Source organism: Schistosoma haematobium, chromosome ZW (assembly GCF_000699445.3).
Source record: "Schistosoma haematobium chromosome ZW, whole genome shotgun sequence".
In the NCBI taxonomy this organism is placed as follows: Eukaryota; Metazoa; Platyhelminthes; class Trematoda; order Strigeidida; family Schistosomatidae; genus Schistosoma; species Schistosoma haematobium.
Window position 1 is genome coordinate 18,105,866 of NC_067195.1, and position 18,711 is coordinate 18,124,576.

The following is an 18,711-nucleotide window of genomic DNA, read 5'->3' on the forward strand; positions in this document are numbered from 1 at the left end:
ATTCTAGGTGAGTTTTTGATGAGATTATAATCATTATGGACGACCGTTGAACGAAGATAAAGTGACCTTAAGAATAACCGCCTTGTTAGGATTAAAAAGGGTTATAAACTAGTGTAAGGAATTGGAATTAGAATTTAGGGTTGAAAATTTAAGGTTTTCACTACGAACTGACATCAGCTGTAGTGCCAAAATACTATTTAATCATAGGGGTGAATGAATCTTCACGCCAAAATCCAAAACGTGCTATCTTCAATGTCATTGGTTCATCCATAGGTTATCGTCACGCCCGATTTACGTTTATCTACATGTTTGTTAGATCATAGTGTTTTGGTTTTAGGATAACTCTTGGTTTGAATAATTTATCCAACTGGTCATATAGTTACATTAATAGTAGTATAGAGGCTCACAGTGTTAATACTGATGCATTTTCCTATTATTATGTATATAAGTAATTATTGAGTTGTTTTTTGTTTTGTTTTGTTTTTTACAATCTCATGTCTACATCTTGGTTACAATGTTAATTTTATCACTTCATAGTACAGTTGATTTAATTCAATTTAGTAAATATAAGTTGTTTTTCATTGTCTTTTAATCAGAAAATTTAAACTCTGTCATAATACATGAACGTGTAGCTAATGCAGTGAATTGTTTATTAAAATTCTTCTGTAAAACAAATCATACTAATACAATGACAACTAGTTTAACATCATTATGGTGCGGTGAACATGGTCTTGTACCAGCTTTACATTTAGTTTTCACTTATGGTTTTCGTTCAAGTCGTATATTTCAACGAAAAATGTATGTATGGGATTATTTCGGTATGTGATAGAATTCATTAATTCACTTTTATTTGTGTTTATTAAGGTTTTATTTTAAATTGATAAAGAAATGTTTTTAATATCTTAATGAGCAGAAAAATTAAATATTCTAATGTTTAATGACTCAATATAACCCACTATTTTCAATGAATAAAGAGTTTATTTCATTTAATTAACGTAATAGGGTCGAATCTCATTTTTACAGAGTTCACTTGGTCATAGATACATATATTCGCTTATTTTTGGAAATGTCAATTTCACTGCGTTGTAGGTGTTTTGATTTTGAAGCTCTCATTGGCCTGAACTTATTATCATTAAAGCTACAAATTTCCGTAATTCCAGAATATTCGTTTATATACTCAATTACATACCAATAATTATCTGTATGGGGATTTATGGAGGTTGTGGTATCTTCACAGTTGAATTCACAAGGCGATCTAAGCTAGACCATCATTGAAAACATGGAAGCACTGGGTTATGCAAGATTATGGATCGATTGAAGTTAGACATTAACGCCGTTGGATGCTGGCCCAGTGGTCTAGAAGTTGAGCGTCCGCGCGCGAATCCAAAGGTCCTGGGTTGCAGTCATGCGTACGGGATCGTGGATATGAACCGCTGATGAGCCCCATACTAGGCCGAAATGGTCATTCAGTGCTTTCAGGTTTTCAATGGTAATTCAGCTTAGATGTGTGAAAATACATATTGATAATTTTATTATCTCATTTAAAACAAGCTACATCTATTGTTATAGTATAAGAGCGTATTGAATGTATACACCAGTTTTTTCTTTCATCCATCATTTGTCACAAAGTTGCTAATAAACAGTTAATATCATTAGATATTAGCATCTAACCAGTGTCACTTTGAGGCACATACATGTGATTTCCGACAATTTGTTTTGAAGGAATTCTTTCTCACCTCTATTCTCTTAAGTTTTAAACTGCAAAAATACATATCATTGTTTCATATACACAAAAAAACATAAATCATAGTTAAGGTTACGAGCATATATAACATGATTGCTAAGTTATACTTGAAATAAACTGACTAGATTACCTTGAAGCTCTTTACTGTTTAAATGAATTTTTGTTTTAACATTTATAAAAATAGAAAAAGTTGCTAATGATTTCTTGGCGAAACTTCAGCCTACTAATCTTGATCGTCAGAACCAACAACAACAACAACAGAGTATGGATTTCCGAGTACCAGAATTGCAAACTCCTAGTAGAATTAACTATTTACCATTCTCTACTCATAGTCTACCACGTTCATTAACATCGAAACATAGTTGTTGTAGTCAAGGAAATAATAATAATAATAATAATAAACATGAAAAAATGTCAACGTTCACATCTGTCATTAAATCACATGGATTACTACCACATTCACCATCATTTTCTGTTGTTAATGAAGTTTATTCAAATTATAATCATAGTCAATCTAAACAAAACTATGCCAATACACGTTCTAATTTAATCTCATTTTCACAACCTGCTTCACCTGCATTCTCTCGTTTAATTTCAATTGGTGATAATTTGAATACATCACAAAATGAACCTATTGATATTTTAATAAATAATGGATTAGCTTCAATGCCCAATTCTATACAGCAGTCTGCATTACAGTTTACTATGTATGTACAAAATATCACTAATAATAGTATGAATTTTGGTAAAGAGGGTAAATTTCAGGTAGGTGTATATAAGTGTGTCTAATTTGTTCCGTTTATTGAATATTTTTTAGATACAAATACTTTAATTTTTATATCACTTTATTTATTCACAAAAGTGTTAAACAATTTATTTATTTATTTAAACACATGAACATTGGTACAAAAAGGCACTGAACATATATGTTCCACACAGATCAAATGGTTTGTGTTAGGGCTGGGACACTGCCCGGACGCCCAAACCGAGTCATGTGGTTTTCTTAGGAGTCCACTCCCCAAACCTTTGACCTAGAGGTCTAATCCACGAGGTGGTGGGAAAACGTTAGTAGATGTGCTCCCATGGCAATCGGTGACCAACAATAGGTTCATAGTCCATTTTTTCCCTCAGGATCCTGGAGCTCATGTCAACCATTGGTTTGGAATCAAGGTTTTTCAACTTCCCGAGGTGGGCCCTTCATATCCACCAACTGGGCTAAGGCGTCGGACATTCACTTTCCTTCCTCCCAATTTCGTAAACAACGATCCCACCGCGAGAAGGCATTGAGTAAGACACTTTGAATAGTGGGAACCTTATGCATTTAAATCATCCATAGATTCATCATATATAATCAACCAAAGAAATAACGTAGTGAAGTCAGTTCGACTGGTGATTTTTGAATAGAAACGGTTAGCTGAATGTTATAAAAAATATTTAGCTGTCCAAGGAAAAGTAACATTTTGGTTTTGTTTGGATTATTACAATAAATCGAAAACTGTATTATTAAATGTTGTTATGCATTAGTTCCCAACAAATCTAGAGATTCCACCAATTTATGGAATACGCTTTTCTCTTCATGCAGTTTACATTAATCATTTCAGATTTTCGAAATGATACTATAATATGGTTTCTTCTGTTTAGAAAATTTCTTACCATACTTTTACTACAAAGTATACATCATTTTACAAGAAGTCTTAGCCTATGATATTACCCGAATACAATAATCAGTCGTTGAAACTAAAGAAAAGTAGTTTTTTATCTGAATTGAAAATCCCAGTAGAATACATTGAAATAACTTAATTATCTTAGAAAATACGTGGTGTTATTGAGTGTTAGACAGTTTGATCTTATTAGTGCAGAGCCGGATGAGAGATTGTTGAATTTTGTAGTTTACGTCATAAATATAACACAACTAAACAACCTTTTAAAATAAAAGGGAAGAGAACTTTTGCAACCTGCAAAAGACAAAGTGTGATACCACAAATCTGTTTATTTTGTAGTCTGATTACCTTGGGAATTAACTTACCTGATAAAGCAACCAATCAGAGAACAACTATGGTCGCTGTGCTTTCTTCATACTGAAACACTGTGACATAATTAACTAAATGTCAATCTTGATAGGAAATATTATTTTAGAGATGATTTTGTATTCGCTCTTGATAGTTTCCTTCTGACTAACAATTACTCGAATATTGAAGTCAGTCAGTAACAACGTAGAACTTCGTACGTACGTACATCAGTTCAAGTTGCCATACCACATTAGCCCAGAGATGCAGTTTTCGATTCAAATCCCGTAGTGGTAGAGGTAGTAAGAGTATAAGCAGTAATCGGAAAGATTAGGGTTTGGAGATGTTACTTAAAGAGTATAATACAGTGAAATAAATTTGAGAGGAGAAAAAAAAGAGACAAAGAGGAATCAGGAGATTAGAATTTGGGAGAACACAAAGAGTGTATGCACCTGCGCCATTGCAAACGATTTTGAGCCATGTCATTCAGGGTCTCTAACCATCGGTTGCTATCATCTCGCGGTCCCCAACCAGATAGTCTACACCTACCAACATGACTCAGTTCACTTGTCACTGACTTCATGGACTTGTGCCATGTTTTGGTCTGGCCGCCCCTAGCTTTCTTCCAACCTACTCCTATACCACTGAACATAGCACGTCGAGGTAGTCGGTCGTTGGGCATACGTAACACATGTCCCAGCCATCTCAACTGATGAAGTTTCACTATGTCATCAATTGATTTGCCATCCTTACCTAGAACCCGTTTCCTAACAACTGCGTTACTTACTCGATGGTCCCAGGATATACGAGCAATATTTCGAAGACACCTATGATCAAATACTAGTAACCTACGGATATCCTCTACTCTTACCGGCCATGTTTCACTGCCATAAATTAGGACGGAACGAACTGCTGTGCAGTAAACACGTCCTTTGGTTGATAAACGGATATCTCGCCCACGCCATAAATGACGCAAGTTGGCAAAAGTAGATATCAATATCAGTAGAAGCGGAGCTAGGGTATTTGCAGATGTAAATCCTGCCTAGATTTTCCCAATCAGAATAAAATCTGTGGGGAATTTATTTGATAGACATTTGATTTTTTTAATTATATCGATAATATATTGTAGCTCACTAATCTCATCTTTCACAACAAATGAATGTGATTAATAACGTATTTATCGATTCAAAGACTAATATTTTAACTGAGAATAGTGAATTTAATCCGTATGTTGGGCCTAGAATTGCTTAGTTTTGACTGCCTTACATATCAGAACAAATGTTTTAGTTATAATTGTTTGGTTATTCATTGTTTGTTTCTGCTTCATGTTACTCTTTTTTTTACCTCTCCTTCACTTTTTATAGCGTTTTATTTGTCATGCACTTCGTGATCACCTACTCTCTGATTGGTTATCTATATTGGCAATTAGTCCTATCACTTATCATATGTATGAACCAAGAAGTTTTTTATTAAGCCATGATTTAAGAAAAATAATACAAGAGTTGTTAACTTCCCTGGATGAATTCAACTTAACGTTTGAACCTGCTCTACTTGGTAGTGATAATTAAAACTAGTTTGTACTTCTTTATATTTATTTGCTTCCGAACGTCATTTTCAGGTCACATTTTATTCTTAATATTTGCCATCCTGCAAATTCCTCTCTCATAGTATCTACAGTTTTGTTTATTTAAACACATAAACATTGGTACAAGAAGGCACCAAATATGTACGCACCATACTTTTGTCTTTCGATTTACGTGTGTGCTGAAATATCGCTTGGGTGCCTAAACCAAAGCAGCATTTTGAAAAGAAAGGAGAGGACAGTGATGATATAAAGTAGAGATGGAAACTTTGATTCGCATATATATATTGTCTATTCACTGATATTGACTTAAAAATATGCATGTTCTTGTCGATCACACAACTTTGCGTTTTGTCATTTTGCATACTGACGCAATTTATTTCTATTTTTTCTCTGTATATCATCATAGTCTCATTATTGTCACGATTGACATTTAACTATTGCATCATCACCATTGCCATAATTATCATTTATTGTTTTTTTTATATCTTCGATTTATTTTTTATCAACTTTTCTTTCAACAAAAAAGTAAAGATCTCTTTGAATTGTGTTAGATTATTCAAATGGAATAATTCCACAATTTTGACATTGAATATAATTTGATGAGTTGACCGATACACACAGTGTTAATTCTTCATAATATATATTAATCCCGTTAATAAACTTTTATAAGGAAGGAACAACAAAATTCATTGTTTGATGAAGGATGATAGATTGAGCGATTTCACTCTATATGACGTGCTCTAAATCTATTCACCAAATTTGTTTTGGTTAAAAAGGGGAATACAGTATGTATTTATTTGACACACAACTCAAAATTGTCATGATTCACGTTATATTCAATGATTTTTTTAAAAAATTTTGTTATATTTTCTCATTATAGTCTTTTATGTAGTAACCATTTTACGTACACACACACATATACACATAATTTATTCAACTTCTTTATGATTTTAATACAATTATCTAGTCCATTTCTGTATTGTATTAGAATTCTGCATTTTATTAGGAGGTTCTTTGCAATATATGAAATCTTTGTTTTGATTTTATTATTATTATTATTATTATTATTATCATCATTATTATTATTGGTAGTAACGGTGACCAGCATGAAGCACTATGTGTATTTTGTAGCATTTTCTTTTGTTTCATGTGTAACCTTTTTAATTCCAACTGTCAGGGTTTTTTTTGTTTTTTAAAAATTTACAATAATCATTCAATTTGAAAGGAGTTCAATAAAACAAGTAACTTATTGAAAATGGAACAATTGTTTTTATTTCTATGTACAACTCGAACACTAAAAAAATTTTTTTTCACTTACTGAATTGAATTGTTCATGAATTTGTTGTCATACTCTTTGATTGAATAATCTCAGTTTCTTGTATGTTATAATACTTGGAAATATTTCATTGTTAGCCTCATAACGCTTAATACATTTAGAAGAATTCTAGTAGAGTTTTATTTACTGAGTTGAATAGTTTGATCGTATTGTTTTTATTGTCCTACCAGACAAACCATTTACAACAACAGCAATCCAAACTTCAAAAACAAGTGAGTTATGCGGAAATATTTTCAAAAGTGATAACCAGTTCGTTAAGTTGATGACAAGGTAACTCGACCTCGTAGTCTCACATTTGAACCTTGCTCCAGATATTTTGGTTCGGACAACCGGGTAATATCCCTGGTCATGACGAAATGGTGGCTCGAATAAACGATATAGGACGTGGTTAGACGCCGCCACTAATTGTACTACCATTATTTATTTTGATTCAATTTTTCCTTAAACTTAGCTTTAACCATGTAATCGTTTATAATTAAGCGGCAGATTGGATTTGTTTCATTATACCTATTGACTGACGATTACCATATTTTGCGGAAATTCTCTAGCCTTTGTTCTATGAAAATTTCAACGTTATCCTAATAGAACATGTTTGTTCGCATAGGTTAGTATGGCTGAAGATATGTTATGATGTTTGCCACACTCAACTGGTATTCACGCAAACTATTGAATTGGTTACTTTGTTCGATTCACTATTTTTCACAGTTGTGACAGTTTATTTTGTAACTTGTGGTGTATGCTACGTACGTTTGCTGATATAAGTAGTACGTAACACCAATCGGGAGAGGAATGTCTGCGAGCAAAAGGTCGAGAAGATTGAAATGACAAGAGAAGGGAACTGAAAGCAATCAAGATAACACGAATGAAAGAACAATGAAGCTTGTAAGAGACAATTCAAAGAGGATGTGCTTAATGTGTGATTATCACGTTTTGCTAAACTACAGTTTGATTTTACATCAAACAATAAATTGGTTGTTCCCCCCCCCTGCGTTCTCGTTCTCTATACTATTATAATTATTATTTTATTGTGTTATTAAGTCCTTCAATCTACATATGGTTTACTAGAACTACTAAAATTTCTTGAACAGTTCCTATTTCCTGAATTCATCGGAAATCCGTCCTTAATTCCTCGTGGAAGAGTGCACAACGAAGTAGCTGGATGAAATCGTTTTTTAAACTATGAATCTGAGTTACTATTACTAATTTTAAGTCATATCGATTAAATTATAAAGTCGTAAGCTATGGCTATATTATAGGTCTTAACTAATCCGTTTTGCTCAGAATTTCTGGAGATTAATTTGATTTATAGGTTTGGTTGATTACAGACCAAACAGCTGTTCCATGCCTCACAGTTTCGATTGTTATTCCAACTGAGACCAGTATGTGAGGAATACTACCTGTAACATGTTTACTTGAAAAACCTAAAGGAATTCTATATGAATGCACTAAGTCGATTGTGGAGGAAAAGTTGATATGTAATCAAAATATATTTCTCTGTCGTCGTGTAAAATAAAATGAACATAATTTATCGGCGTTCATTCATAAGATCCTGAGTATTGAGAAATTTTTTACATAATAAGTAGTCTTGTTAATACAAGTCCAGCTTGACCGTTAAAACTGGAGTGTCAGCTTCAAAGACCTCCAAAGTTGATTTCTCAAGCCTTACCGTTCTCTTCAACTTATATATGATCTTTTCGACCTTACTAAAGGTTGGGGGGGGTCTTGGGCTAATTTCTCGTTGAGGTTATGTGTGAGAATGCTGGGTAACTTGAGACTAGCCGAACTGTTCTTCAAAATGTTCCACCCATCTGTTTATTCTCTTGAGCTAGAAATCCATAATGGTTCCAACTGGTAAGAATGCTTGAACCAATTTTCACGCTAGTTAGCACGTTATATAGGCACGCCCACAAACTTGATGGGACTGTCGCCTCTTGTGTCTTAATTAGGAATATTGTCACTGAGCTCTTGTCACCTCAGTCGGTCATGATCTAATGTCACTGATATTCAGTTATATTACACCTTGTTCAATAGCATTAGTTCAGTGCTAAAGACTAGACATGACGTTGGCCACTACTAAGTGACCAATGTGTCTATTATCATTTTAGAATATTAAAGATTCCCATTGTGAAAGTTATCATTTTCCCTGACCTTGAATTTGGTTATCATTTCCCTTACTGGTCAATAAGCCTACTTTACATCAAACGGCTTGAGTGTATACAACTTATTGTTTTTCCCTAAGTCTTTATTCATAGCAGAGCAGTAACTTAGTGCCTAAAACACTGCTTTCAACAATTAGGTCGCAGATTTGAGTTCACCTATTGTCACGCAAACAGTATAATGGCCCAAAGCTGAGTAAATAAATCTGCTTGGTAAATAAGTTATATTACATTATCCATAAATAATTCTATCCATTATGTTGTTCAGCTGGTCATTTGTGAACTTTCCTCAATGGTTGAAGGTACACAGGTATAGAAAACACTAGTAAAGTGGATTCTCACATTTAAGAAGTACAGACCGATCCTACCTTTGATTTTTGGGTGGAAGAAGATATCCATTTTCTTCACTTATCACATTACGCATTTGAAGCTCACATAAGGTAGTCATTTTCAGTTAACCACACTTTCGAATTCCGTTTTTGCTTTCTGCACTAAATTGCATAGTTCGTTGAAACCAGTCTTAATGATTTATTAGCTGGAGCACCGGTCAGTATAAAAGAAAATCTTACCATTACCTTAGTGTACAGTTATGTAATTTTATAAATGCTTTTCAGCTTAAAATAAGTATAAGAATCAAATGGAATTAAAACATAGTGAAGGTATTCATACTAGTGGCGGGTTTGTGGAAATTATCGAATGTTAAGTAAACCAAAAACCGATCTAAGTTGAATAACTATTGTAAACCTGAAAGGACTGAACTGAATAACTTGGATAATGACTCAGACCTAACTGACACTCAAGGTAGAAGGGTTGTAGCGCACAAAATGTAATCATTTTTATACTATTCTGAAATATTCGTCCCCATATTCATCCACATGAATTCTAAATCCGATTGAACCACACTGGATTGCTTTAATAAGGTGATACCTCACCAATAGATCCGCGAATGGAATGAAGTTAGACATTTACACCGATGGGTGCTGACTCAATGATCGAAAGGTTAAGCATTCGCACTTGAAACTGAAGGTTCCGGGTTCGATTGGAGCCTGGGGGATCGTGAGTGCGTGCTTCCGAGGAGTCTTATACTAGGACGAAACATCCGTCCAGTATTTCCGTGTTTTCAATGGTGGTCTAACTCAGAACGATCCATAATTTTAAGATATTTTGGCTATATACAAAATTATTCTAAATCTTATGTTTAAAGACAAATTCCAAATATTGATTTAGTTGAAAAAAGGCAAGCTGGAAAATCTGAATAAATCTTTTGCGTTTACTTTGAGGTTTGCGAGTCCTAGGCTCAATTTCCAATGGGATTCTGGATATCTCTTGTTGACAAGATTGAACATTGAACGAAACACACCTATCCTATTTCCCTAACTTACGCTGGTCCTCTGAATGATATAAGTCTGTGATAACTATTTTCCTTTTGTGAAGTAACATTCAAGTCCGAAAAAATTACTTAGTTTCGTATTTATTTTCATATCACCTTGTAATAGTTGACAGTTCTATTGGTTTTCTTGGACGTGATGTAGAAATGTGTTTACTGGCAGCTCAATCTATCTGGAATTTAAATTTACACTATGAATTAGACTATTTCTGTCCATCATTAAAGTTTAACCTAAAAGTAAGTCGAACATTGTTAGCTCTAATTATTATGACTTTTAATTCGTTATTAACTAATGTTTAATAGTCATTTTCAAGATTGTTAGGTCCCGATAAACATAATGAATGGTAACTTTGGGATCCTTTTATGGACCAATACTAAACGTATATTTTTATTGTTAAGTAACTAAACTATTCATATTCATATTGCAGAGGCTGAGACTGGTGTTCTGGACTTAACTGGCTGGGCTAAGAGGAAAGCAGGGCTCTAGGCTTCTCGAAAGTGTTTTACGCGTCCTTGGTCCGATCGACAATTCGCTGCTTCTGATTGGCGGCTTTGGGCTATAACAAAGACGAACTACTGAGAAGTAGAATGTATCAAACAACCGTTTCAGTGTAGATTCTAAATGAACTCCCTCACGTTCTTACAGAATAAATAGCTTTATATATTTTAAATATTTTGGTATTTAAATCAATTTAAATAAAACTGACGGCCCAATTGATATTTGTATCTTTCAGGTAAACGTAGTTTTATCTTATAAACCAAAGTAACACTGACACTGAATCAATGACAACTTCCATCTTTATCAGCCAACCTCTAAATAGTGCTATGTCAAACTACCTCGGGGTGGACATCACTTATATAGTTGACTAATTGCCTCTCTAGTTGTTCCTGGGATATATTCTTGACTTTTCATCAAGTTGAACTTGAAGTGGTTTTCTTACTGTGGTTTTTTCGCGTTCAGTAAGACGCAGACAAATACGTGCTAGAACCAAACCATGATCTGAGTCTAAACATGGGCTTCAGAATGAGCGAGTCTTTTTTCGAGCTTTCCCATTGATGGCTGATGCAATGTGACCTATGTGGGCCCATCATTGAGTCGATTTCGAGGTCACCATGTCAGATAATGTTTTCCTTATGCTTAAAGTTAGTGCTTGCTAGAGAGAAACGGTTATCTGAGCATAGCTGCAGCAGGTGATCACCATAATCTGTTCTTCGAGCCGCAATACCATACGATCCACCTGAGTGGCTTTCGTTTTGGTTTATAAATTTAACGCATTGCAGGTAGCAGCTCATTTTAAATGATTCAAGCTTCAGTAATGGATGGTACACGATCAGGGTGACTGGTCAGCTTTGTTTTTCGAAACATCAAACATGTGGAGTCTCTTTTGTTTTACAGCAGTCGACTGATTAGTGGTGAACTCAATTTAGATGGACCATTTGTGCATATAATTCTAGAATAACGTTAGAAGACGAAGCCAGTCTCATATTTTTGAGTTCAAGAAATATTTGTAATAACGGAAACGGAGATGGGGCAGCTGTATCGTTACGAATAGGAAAGAGTAAATTCCCGTAAAATGAAGTTTATACAAAAGTTCGCGTGTTTGCTTGACAGATTACGTATTCAACTTATTGAAAACGTAAGTTCATTCAGATTATATATATGGCTAACATAGAAAAACAATCGAAGCATTAAATTAAATTACAAATAAAACATTGATGAAAGGACAACAAAATAAATGCATTGACATCATCCTTTACAATGAGAAAAAGCCATGATTTATTCAACTGGAATATATAAACTTCATTCTACTTTGTGTGTGTCGTTTTCTGTTTTATTAGTGTTGCTGCTATTATTATTATTATTATTATTATTATTATTATTATTATTATTATTATTATTAAAAGTGTTCATTTTCTGCAATTCCTCCTGTAGGAGAACAATACGTCTTCTTATATCATTCTTAAGATATTCATTATTTTCCGTCATCTCTTCATTCTTTTGAATAAGCTTAAACGGAAAATTAATAGATAGGAGAAAAACAAATATACGAACAGTAGTAAAGGCGCAAAAGGAACAGTAATCAATGTTTTTTTCGAAGTTTTCAAAACCGACAAAGAATTGTTACAGTCTAACCGGTAGGGAATTAAATGCAAATTAACCATACACAATTCCATGTAGTATAGCATTATGTATTATACCTTAGTATGTGTAAAAGATAGTAATGTCACCTAAGCTACTCTAATTGAAGTAGCGTTTCAAGCTTGTGACTTATTGATTGAAAATCAGATGTCTTGACCATTATTTGGTCGTTTCACAGGTGATTTTTCCCATAGTAGCAGTTAAGGTAACTACACAAACAAGTAAAAAGATGCGGTTAACGTACTTTTACAATGTAACACAACCGCCTGTATCATTACATCACATCTCTGTTCTGGTAGAATATCAACATTTGTACCGAAAATTCGTTTGGGATGCTTACAGAATGATTCAGTATAATAAAAACAATTTTAAAAAATAAACGTTTATTCAAATTTAAACTTTTTGTATCGAATACCATGTATATTCATGCGGTAATAACAGTTGGACTATCAGTGTAATCTTTGTATAGACTTAATGATGAGCAATAAGCTTAAAATATATGTCATACATATGATGTATTTTCGTTGCTGATGATTTGTATCTGATTCCTAACAAATAAACCCAACATGTGTCTACAACAAACTACTGTAATTGTTTTCATTACGAGGTACAATCCAACTTGGACTTCATTAGAATGGTCGTTTTGGATTTACGAAGCAAAGTAATAATCTTTTGTTCCAAAGCTTTGGATCAGCACCTTAGTAACTTTATACTCATTACTTCAGTTATACGCTAAAATATCATTGTTAAATAGCAACGAGAATCCTATCACGTGATATACTCTATCACCAACAAGCAAATAAATATCTTATTTTTACTGCAAGTGGAAAAACTTGAAAAAAGTCAAGTGAACTTTTTATACTCCCTGAACTTAAGTAATCAGGAGAACAAAAATAGTCAAGTATCTTTTCAATCATGGAGTAATTCGGAGTGAAAAGTAGTAATATGGATAACATTGTTGTTGGGGTAACTACTATAGCGGACTTCCTCCAAAGCTATTTCTATAGTTATCAATTGTGAAATTGAAGAAGATGACGGAACTGTGTAATCCTAACTCCAACGAATAGGGGTGATCGCATCTCCTCGCTTTCCTAGTGTTTTGTAGTCAATCATTTATCAAGTGAAGGTTTATGTACTCCGCTTTAAGCTGTACTGTTCGTGTGAAAATCAATTATACTACCCGAACGGCGAAACTTAAGTAGGTAAAGTGGGATGTGAACCTGAGACTTAATAGCTGAAACACAAGGTTTACAGGGCCTTTAGGCATTGTAAATATTCAGTACTGAAAGTTTCACATGTTAACTAAATGGGATGGACTCGTAAATAATAAACTCTCAACTTGTACAAAGGTATGGAATAATGAATAATTATTGATAAACCTAGTTAACGATAACTCACTTGAATCCGTATAATAAACCTGCATGTTAGCATCAAACATAAAACAATGAGATTAGAAGCTTCTTTTAGTCCATCTGCTACGCGCCATATACTAAATAGATGGAATAGCATAAGACTAAGCAGTATAACATTGCTAACATCCTGTGCAGTCCCAGAACAAGCTGCAAGTACAATACCACCGACAACTTCAGTCGTTCCATAAACTCGTCTAATTACATGAGGATTCGGATTCCAACCAGTAAACGAACTAAACGGAAACGTCTTGAACATCCTAATGAAGTTTTTTCTCTGTTAAACAGACTAAAGTTTTTTCTTGAAAACAATTTACCACACTGCGATAAAGCTCATCAGAAAATAATGGACCAAGCTTTAACGTCCCAAAGAATACGAAAAATACTCCTACGGCCACAGAAATCGCAGTTAAAGCAGTACTGGACATTTTTTACGACAATAACGAATGCACTAAATTCTGAATAAGTAGTAAATCTGGAATTTAGAGAAGAAACGTTTATCAGACTTGTGATTTTGATTGAGACTACGACTAACTTTTTCAACAGAAATGATTTCATGCACTAAGTTCCCTTTATTAACTTGCAAAGAGAGCAATGATTTGAGCAGAATAACACGAATGTGTTTTATCTCATTTGATTCTTATCAGCTGCTCACACCATTTTCTTTTAGTTCATAATCTTACTTTCAAACGACTGACCTTGACTCGTTTGATCCTTAACTGTCGTTGACCTGTATTTTATTACTTGACTACATATCCACCCAGTTTCAGCTCTAAATCTTTTTTTAGTGCCCAGACTGACGTCCTAGGACCTTCTTTTACACTTTTTATTTTCAATATTTTTTATTCAGATCTTAGCTACACCACACTAAAGTTTCCTTGACCGTTGTTGTTACCTTAACGTGGTGGTTGGGCTTGCCTATCGTGGTCAACCAATCGAGCTATACTGGCTGGAACAACCGTTCCTCAAGGCCCTACCATGTCAGACAAGTCGACTGAAGAGCGGTAAGACTAAAAGCAACAAACACAAGGTCTGAAGGCGAAGTCGTACTGCTGGCTGTACAGAAGTGTGACAGCAGTAAGGTGTTTCCTTCAGACAACCAGCATAACAGTGATGCTGCCTTCCCACAAGGAGGGGTGGGTTAGAAAAGGTCGACCCTAAAAATTCACACTTCGCCTTATCCCACGGATATCCGTCTCCAGCGGTAAGGTCTCAACAAGTACGGAGCTAACACGAAAATTACCCACAAAGAGGTCGTGAGTGACCGAACTCAGGCAGTTGTCCCTTGGGCACTGTGGTCACACTCTCAAGTCACTAAGACCACCTCTGATCCAATTTCCTTTTCAGGTACCTCCGGAAGAGTTTCAGTGTGGGCATCAGGGAAGTGATAATCGCCCTCATACTTCTAACAGCACTCAAGACCACTGTATTCATAATCAATCTTTCTCTTCAGTTTTTTATTATATTTACACTAAATTTTCATCAGCTTCACTTCTAGAAAATATATTAACTTATTTGAAAACTAGTTTCCAAGATGATTTAGCTTAACGAAATAAAACTAATTTATGTCCATTTGCTAGAACTGTTTTTTTTCTTCAAGGAATAATTCCAACATCAGGGAAAATCGCTTGACAAGGAACTCTACTAAAAATGAAACTAAGAATGTCTGGATTTACAAGAAATAGTTCTGTTTCCTTCACCGACATATTGGGTGTTAGTTGCTGATGCAAAACATTTGCAAACGTTTAGCTGACCGTATTACAAATTGTTATTAAAAGGCAGAAAAACCACAGTAGTGTCTATTACGACTCACTTCCCAATTCATGGGTGAAGCAGTGACTTATTCTTTAGAGTACTTGACTAGTGACTATTAATCCCCAGGTGTGAATACAATTCCGCTTTTTATGTGGGCAGTTGAGTGGTCAATCAGTTACGCGCAACGTAGAGCCTAGTATGCGTGTGTACATTGGTCCAATTAGTCATACTCCTGATCACAATGAGATGTAACTTTTTAGGGTTAATTTCAGAATAGTACAGGTAGTAATAGTAGTGGTAATAAAAAATATTAGGCACCAGAGATACCACTCAATAAGATAAAAACTAGTGAAATTTAAAAAATTATGGGGAAATGAGAAGCTTAGAATCTAGGGGGAGACAATGAATGGATGCACCTGCGCCATCCCAAACGATTTTGACCCAACCATTCAAAGTCTCTAACGATAATAACGAGGGCCCCAACCAGGTAGTCTACACCTGTCGACACGGCTCAATCTAATTGTCAGTGACTTCGCAGACTGGTCCCACGTCTTAATTTGACCCCCCTAGCTTTCTTCCACCCTACTCCTACACTACACAACGCCGCCCATCGAAGTAGGTGGTGGTTGAGTATTCATAACACATATCTCAACAACCTCAGTTGATGACGATTTATTGTCTCATCAATCGGCTTGCAGTATTTACCCAGTGAACTACCTCTAGCTCGGTAGTTTAAAATATACGAGCGGTGCCTCGAAGACACTTATGATCAGATACTAATAACCTAAGAATATCCTGTTTCATATCCAAGAAGTAACATGGAACGAACTGCTGAACAGCAACCTTGTCGTTAAGTTGGTAGACGAATATCTCGCCTACGTCATAAGTGACGCGTGTTGGCGAAAGCCAGTCGGGTTTTTAGCATTCATGTGGAGATTTCGTTAAACACTAGGATTGATGAAACTCTGAAGATGATTGAAGAGAGTGGATAACAGTCCTATCTTCTTCTGAGATAGACTCATTAACAGCTTGGTTTCAAATAACCCTTCCCTTTCGTCTTAGAACTCAGACATCCCAAGTTAGCCCTTTTAAATAGCGATCAGATTGAAACATCTTTTTAACTCTTAGTACTTGAAAAAATGTTGTCCAACAACGAATACAAAATCTGAACTAAAAAAAAGCATCAAACGAACGATGAAAACAACTTTGCTGGTTTACGCTTTATTTGCATTGGCTACAATAAGCGTAACTCAGTAGCTCATGTAAGTAATGTTTGTGGCTATCACAAATTCCTTTTGGACAGTGGGAACAATCAGTATAAACGTACTAAAGTTATTATTTTAGCAATCCTTAATGAACTACATATGGTAAAAAAACAGGTAAAAGAACCTTTTGACTTCTCCAAATTCCAAATAATTAAACTAGGGACGAATTCTACTTCCTTGAAAGTCGTGTTTACGGCTTCCGGTCGCGTTGTCATTTCCTGCCTGTTAAGTGATGGGAGCTTATTTTAGTTGTTTTAGGACCAGAGTCGTTTGATTTGAGCTAATTACTCGTAATAACATCTGATGAGATCAAACTTTCCAACCACGCTAGGGTCATGTGTAGTCCTATTTTGGGGGCTTCGCGGAGTATTCTGTGACTCGGAATGGAAATCTAACGGAGAGTTATCAACCAAACGGACACTGTTTGTAGCTATTTTCCTTTCTCTTCTTTATTTCCCCACTGCCACCCATTTTCCCTCAGTCGTGACAACCAACTCAGAACTACTTAGGACGGTGACGGTTTTATATGGATCTACAGATACCACCTTAAAGCCGTAACCACAAATAAACAGTGACATTTCACACCTTACTTGTTTTGAAGTATATTTGCCTTTTGCATGTTTCGCAGTCGGGTATTTTGCTCTTTCCGTAACACCACTTACTACAAACTGACTCTTCGTTGTCAGTACTCATGTCTCCACTCCAGCCCCGGCCAACATTCTTGCTGACCAACGTGAGAAGGTTAATTGCCTCTTGAATCGGTAATGTCATAATCGAACAGCAAAATATACAAAGTCGATGGGAGTTAGACATCGAATATCTTTTGTATGCAGTGAGATTTAAACGGGCACACATATTGTGGAACCTATTTTCTGAAGTCATCACGATGCATTCCTTCCTCCGTATGAGAATAGAGGCAACTATTGCGAAAGAATTTAAAGGGGAAAGTCGACAAAATACACGAGATAATCACTAGTGTGATAATCAACTAAGTGCCACAAAACAGATTTGTAGAAAGTTCCAAACCTTGGCCGTAATAATCTAAGTTAAATTGAATCAAGTATGCTTTTGATGCGATAAATACTTAAGAGCAAAGTTATAACTTTGTTGTAAACTAAAGTTCACAACAAGTGTGAAATCACTGACCTTTCTTAAATGAGCGCCCAGCTAGCGCATATAATGCACTTACATTTATCACGGAAAGCAACTGACAACAATTAGCAATAACACTAGCTTCAGATTAAGATAACCTTGGGATCAAAAGTAGACTTAAATAGTTCAGCCGCTTCCAAAACCAGCGGGTAATCTTACAATTCAAGTGTTCCGCGTCAGAATCAGGGGCACTGTAAAAAGTAGTTTCTGACGCTTATGCGCACGTGGAACGTGTGCGTTTTTGGGTAGATATTTCTCATCCCAACGCCGCAATTCGTCTATTTTGTTTATTTTCGCGCGTTTTAAACAGTTTTAGCTCATACTTTGTGGCAAATAACAATAGACTATTTTAGGGTTTATGCTCCATCTGTAAGATTGCCCGATATAAGAAGTTCATAATGTTGATATATGTCTTTTTTTCCATAGGGCTTCTTGTTTAATGATAAGTATGTTAAACTTAGTTCCTCGTTTTCTTAAAACCAAAATTCATACAATGGCCGATTGCTTTTCAGATCATTCATATCTGGCTTAAGAACTTTCGTATGGCATCACTGATGGATCATTTTGTCTAAAATATAACTTGTATAAGATTAAATCGGCAAAATACGACTTCGAAATTTTCTCGAATTCCTGTAGTATGAACAAAACTTACACAGAAACTGCCGTATACGTAATTTGTAGCTAGATTAACACATTCTGTTTTTGGACAAGTGCAATGTGGTGCGTTTTTAGTAGTGAGATGCCCAATAAGAAAATCATGAACTTTAAGGAGTGAA

The 18,711-nt window shown here is 35.0% G+C and overlaps 2 protein-coding genes across 4 annotated transcripts in view; one reads left to right on the plus strand and one right to left on the minus strand.

Moving 5' to 3' along the window:
* The window catches only part of DENND5A_2 (DENN domain-containing protein 5A), a gene marked incomplete at its 5' end in the record, with an annotated part of 59,463 nt that extends 47,866 nt beyond the window's left edge, over positions 1 to 11,597 (plus strand). The window contains 4 exons of one of the 2 annotated variants that reach the window (XM_051210577.1): positions 597 to 818; positions 1,929 to 2,509; positions 5,115 to 10,451; positions 11,496 to 11,597. Coding sequence is in view for 1 of the 2 variants with exons in the window: in XM_012936773.3 (XP_012792227.1) it covers positions 597 to 818; positions 1,929 to 2,509; positions 5,115 to 5,318 (1,007 nt within the window). Of the gene's footprint in view, positions 1 to 596; positions 819 to 1,928; positions 2,510 to 5,114; positions 10,452 to 11,495 lie in introns of those variants that run through there. The other variant, XM_012936773.3, reaches the window with a different exon arrangement.
* A 259-nt stretch (positions 11,598 to 11,856) lies between these two features.
* TMEM35A_1 (Transmembrane protein 35A) lies at positions 11,857 to 18,215 on the minus strand. 2 transcript variants are annotated; one of them, XM_051210580.1, is made up of 4 exons: positions 17,930 to 18,215; positions 14,081 to 14,238; positions 13,753 to 14,040; positions 11,857 to 12,222 (listed from the first exon to the last, which is right to left on the minus strand). In XM_051210580.1, exons 2-4 carry the CDS (start codon positions 14,189 to 14,191, stop codon positions 12,016 to 12,018), a joined length of 606 nt encoding a protein of 201 aa, XP_051070587.1. In that variant the 5' UTR covers positions 14,192 to 14,238; positions 17,930 to 18,215; the 3' UTR covers positions 11,857 to 12,015. The 2 variants fall into 2 exon arrangements, with proteins under 2 accessions (XP_051070587.1, XP_012792241.2); XM_012936787.3 differs by having other exon boundaries at positions 13,753 to 14,238.
* Between the last annotated feature and the right edge of the window lie 496 nt (positions 18,216 to 18,711).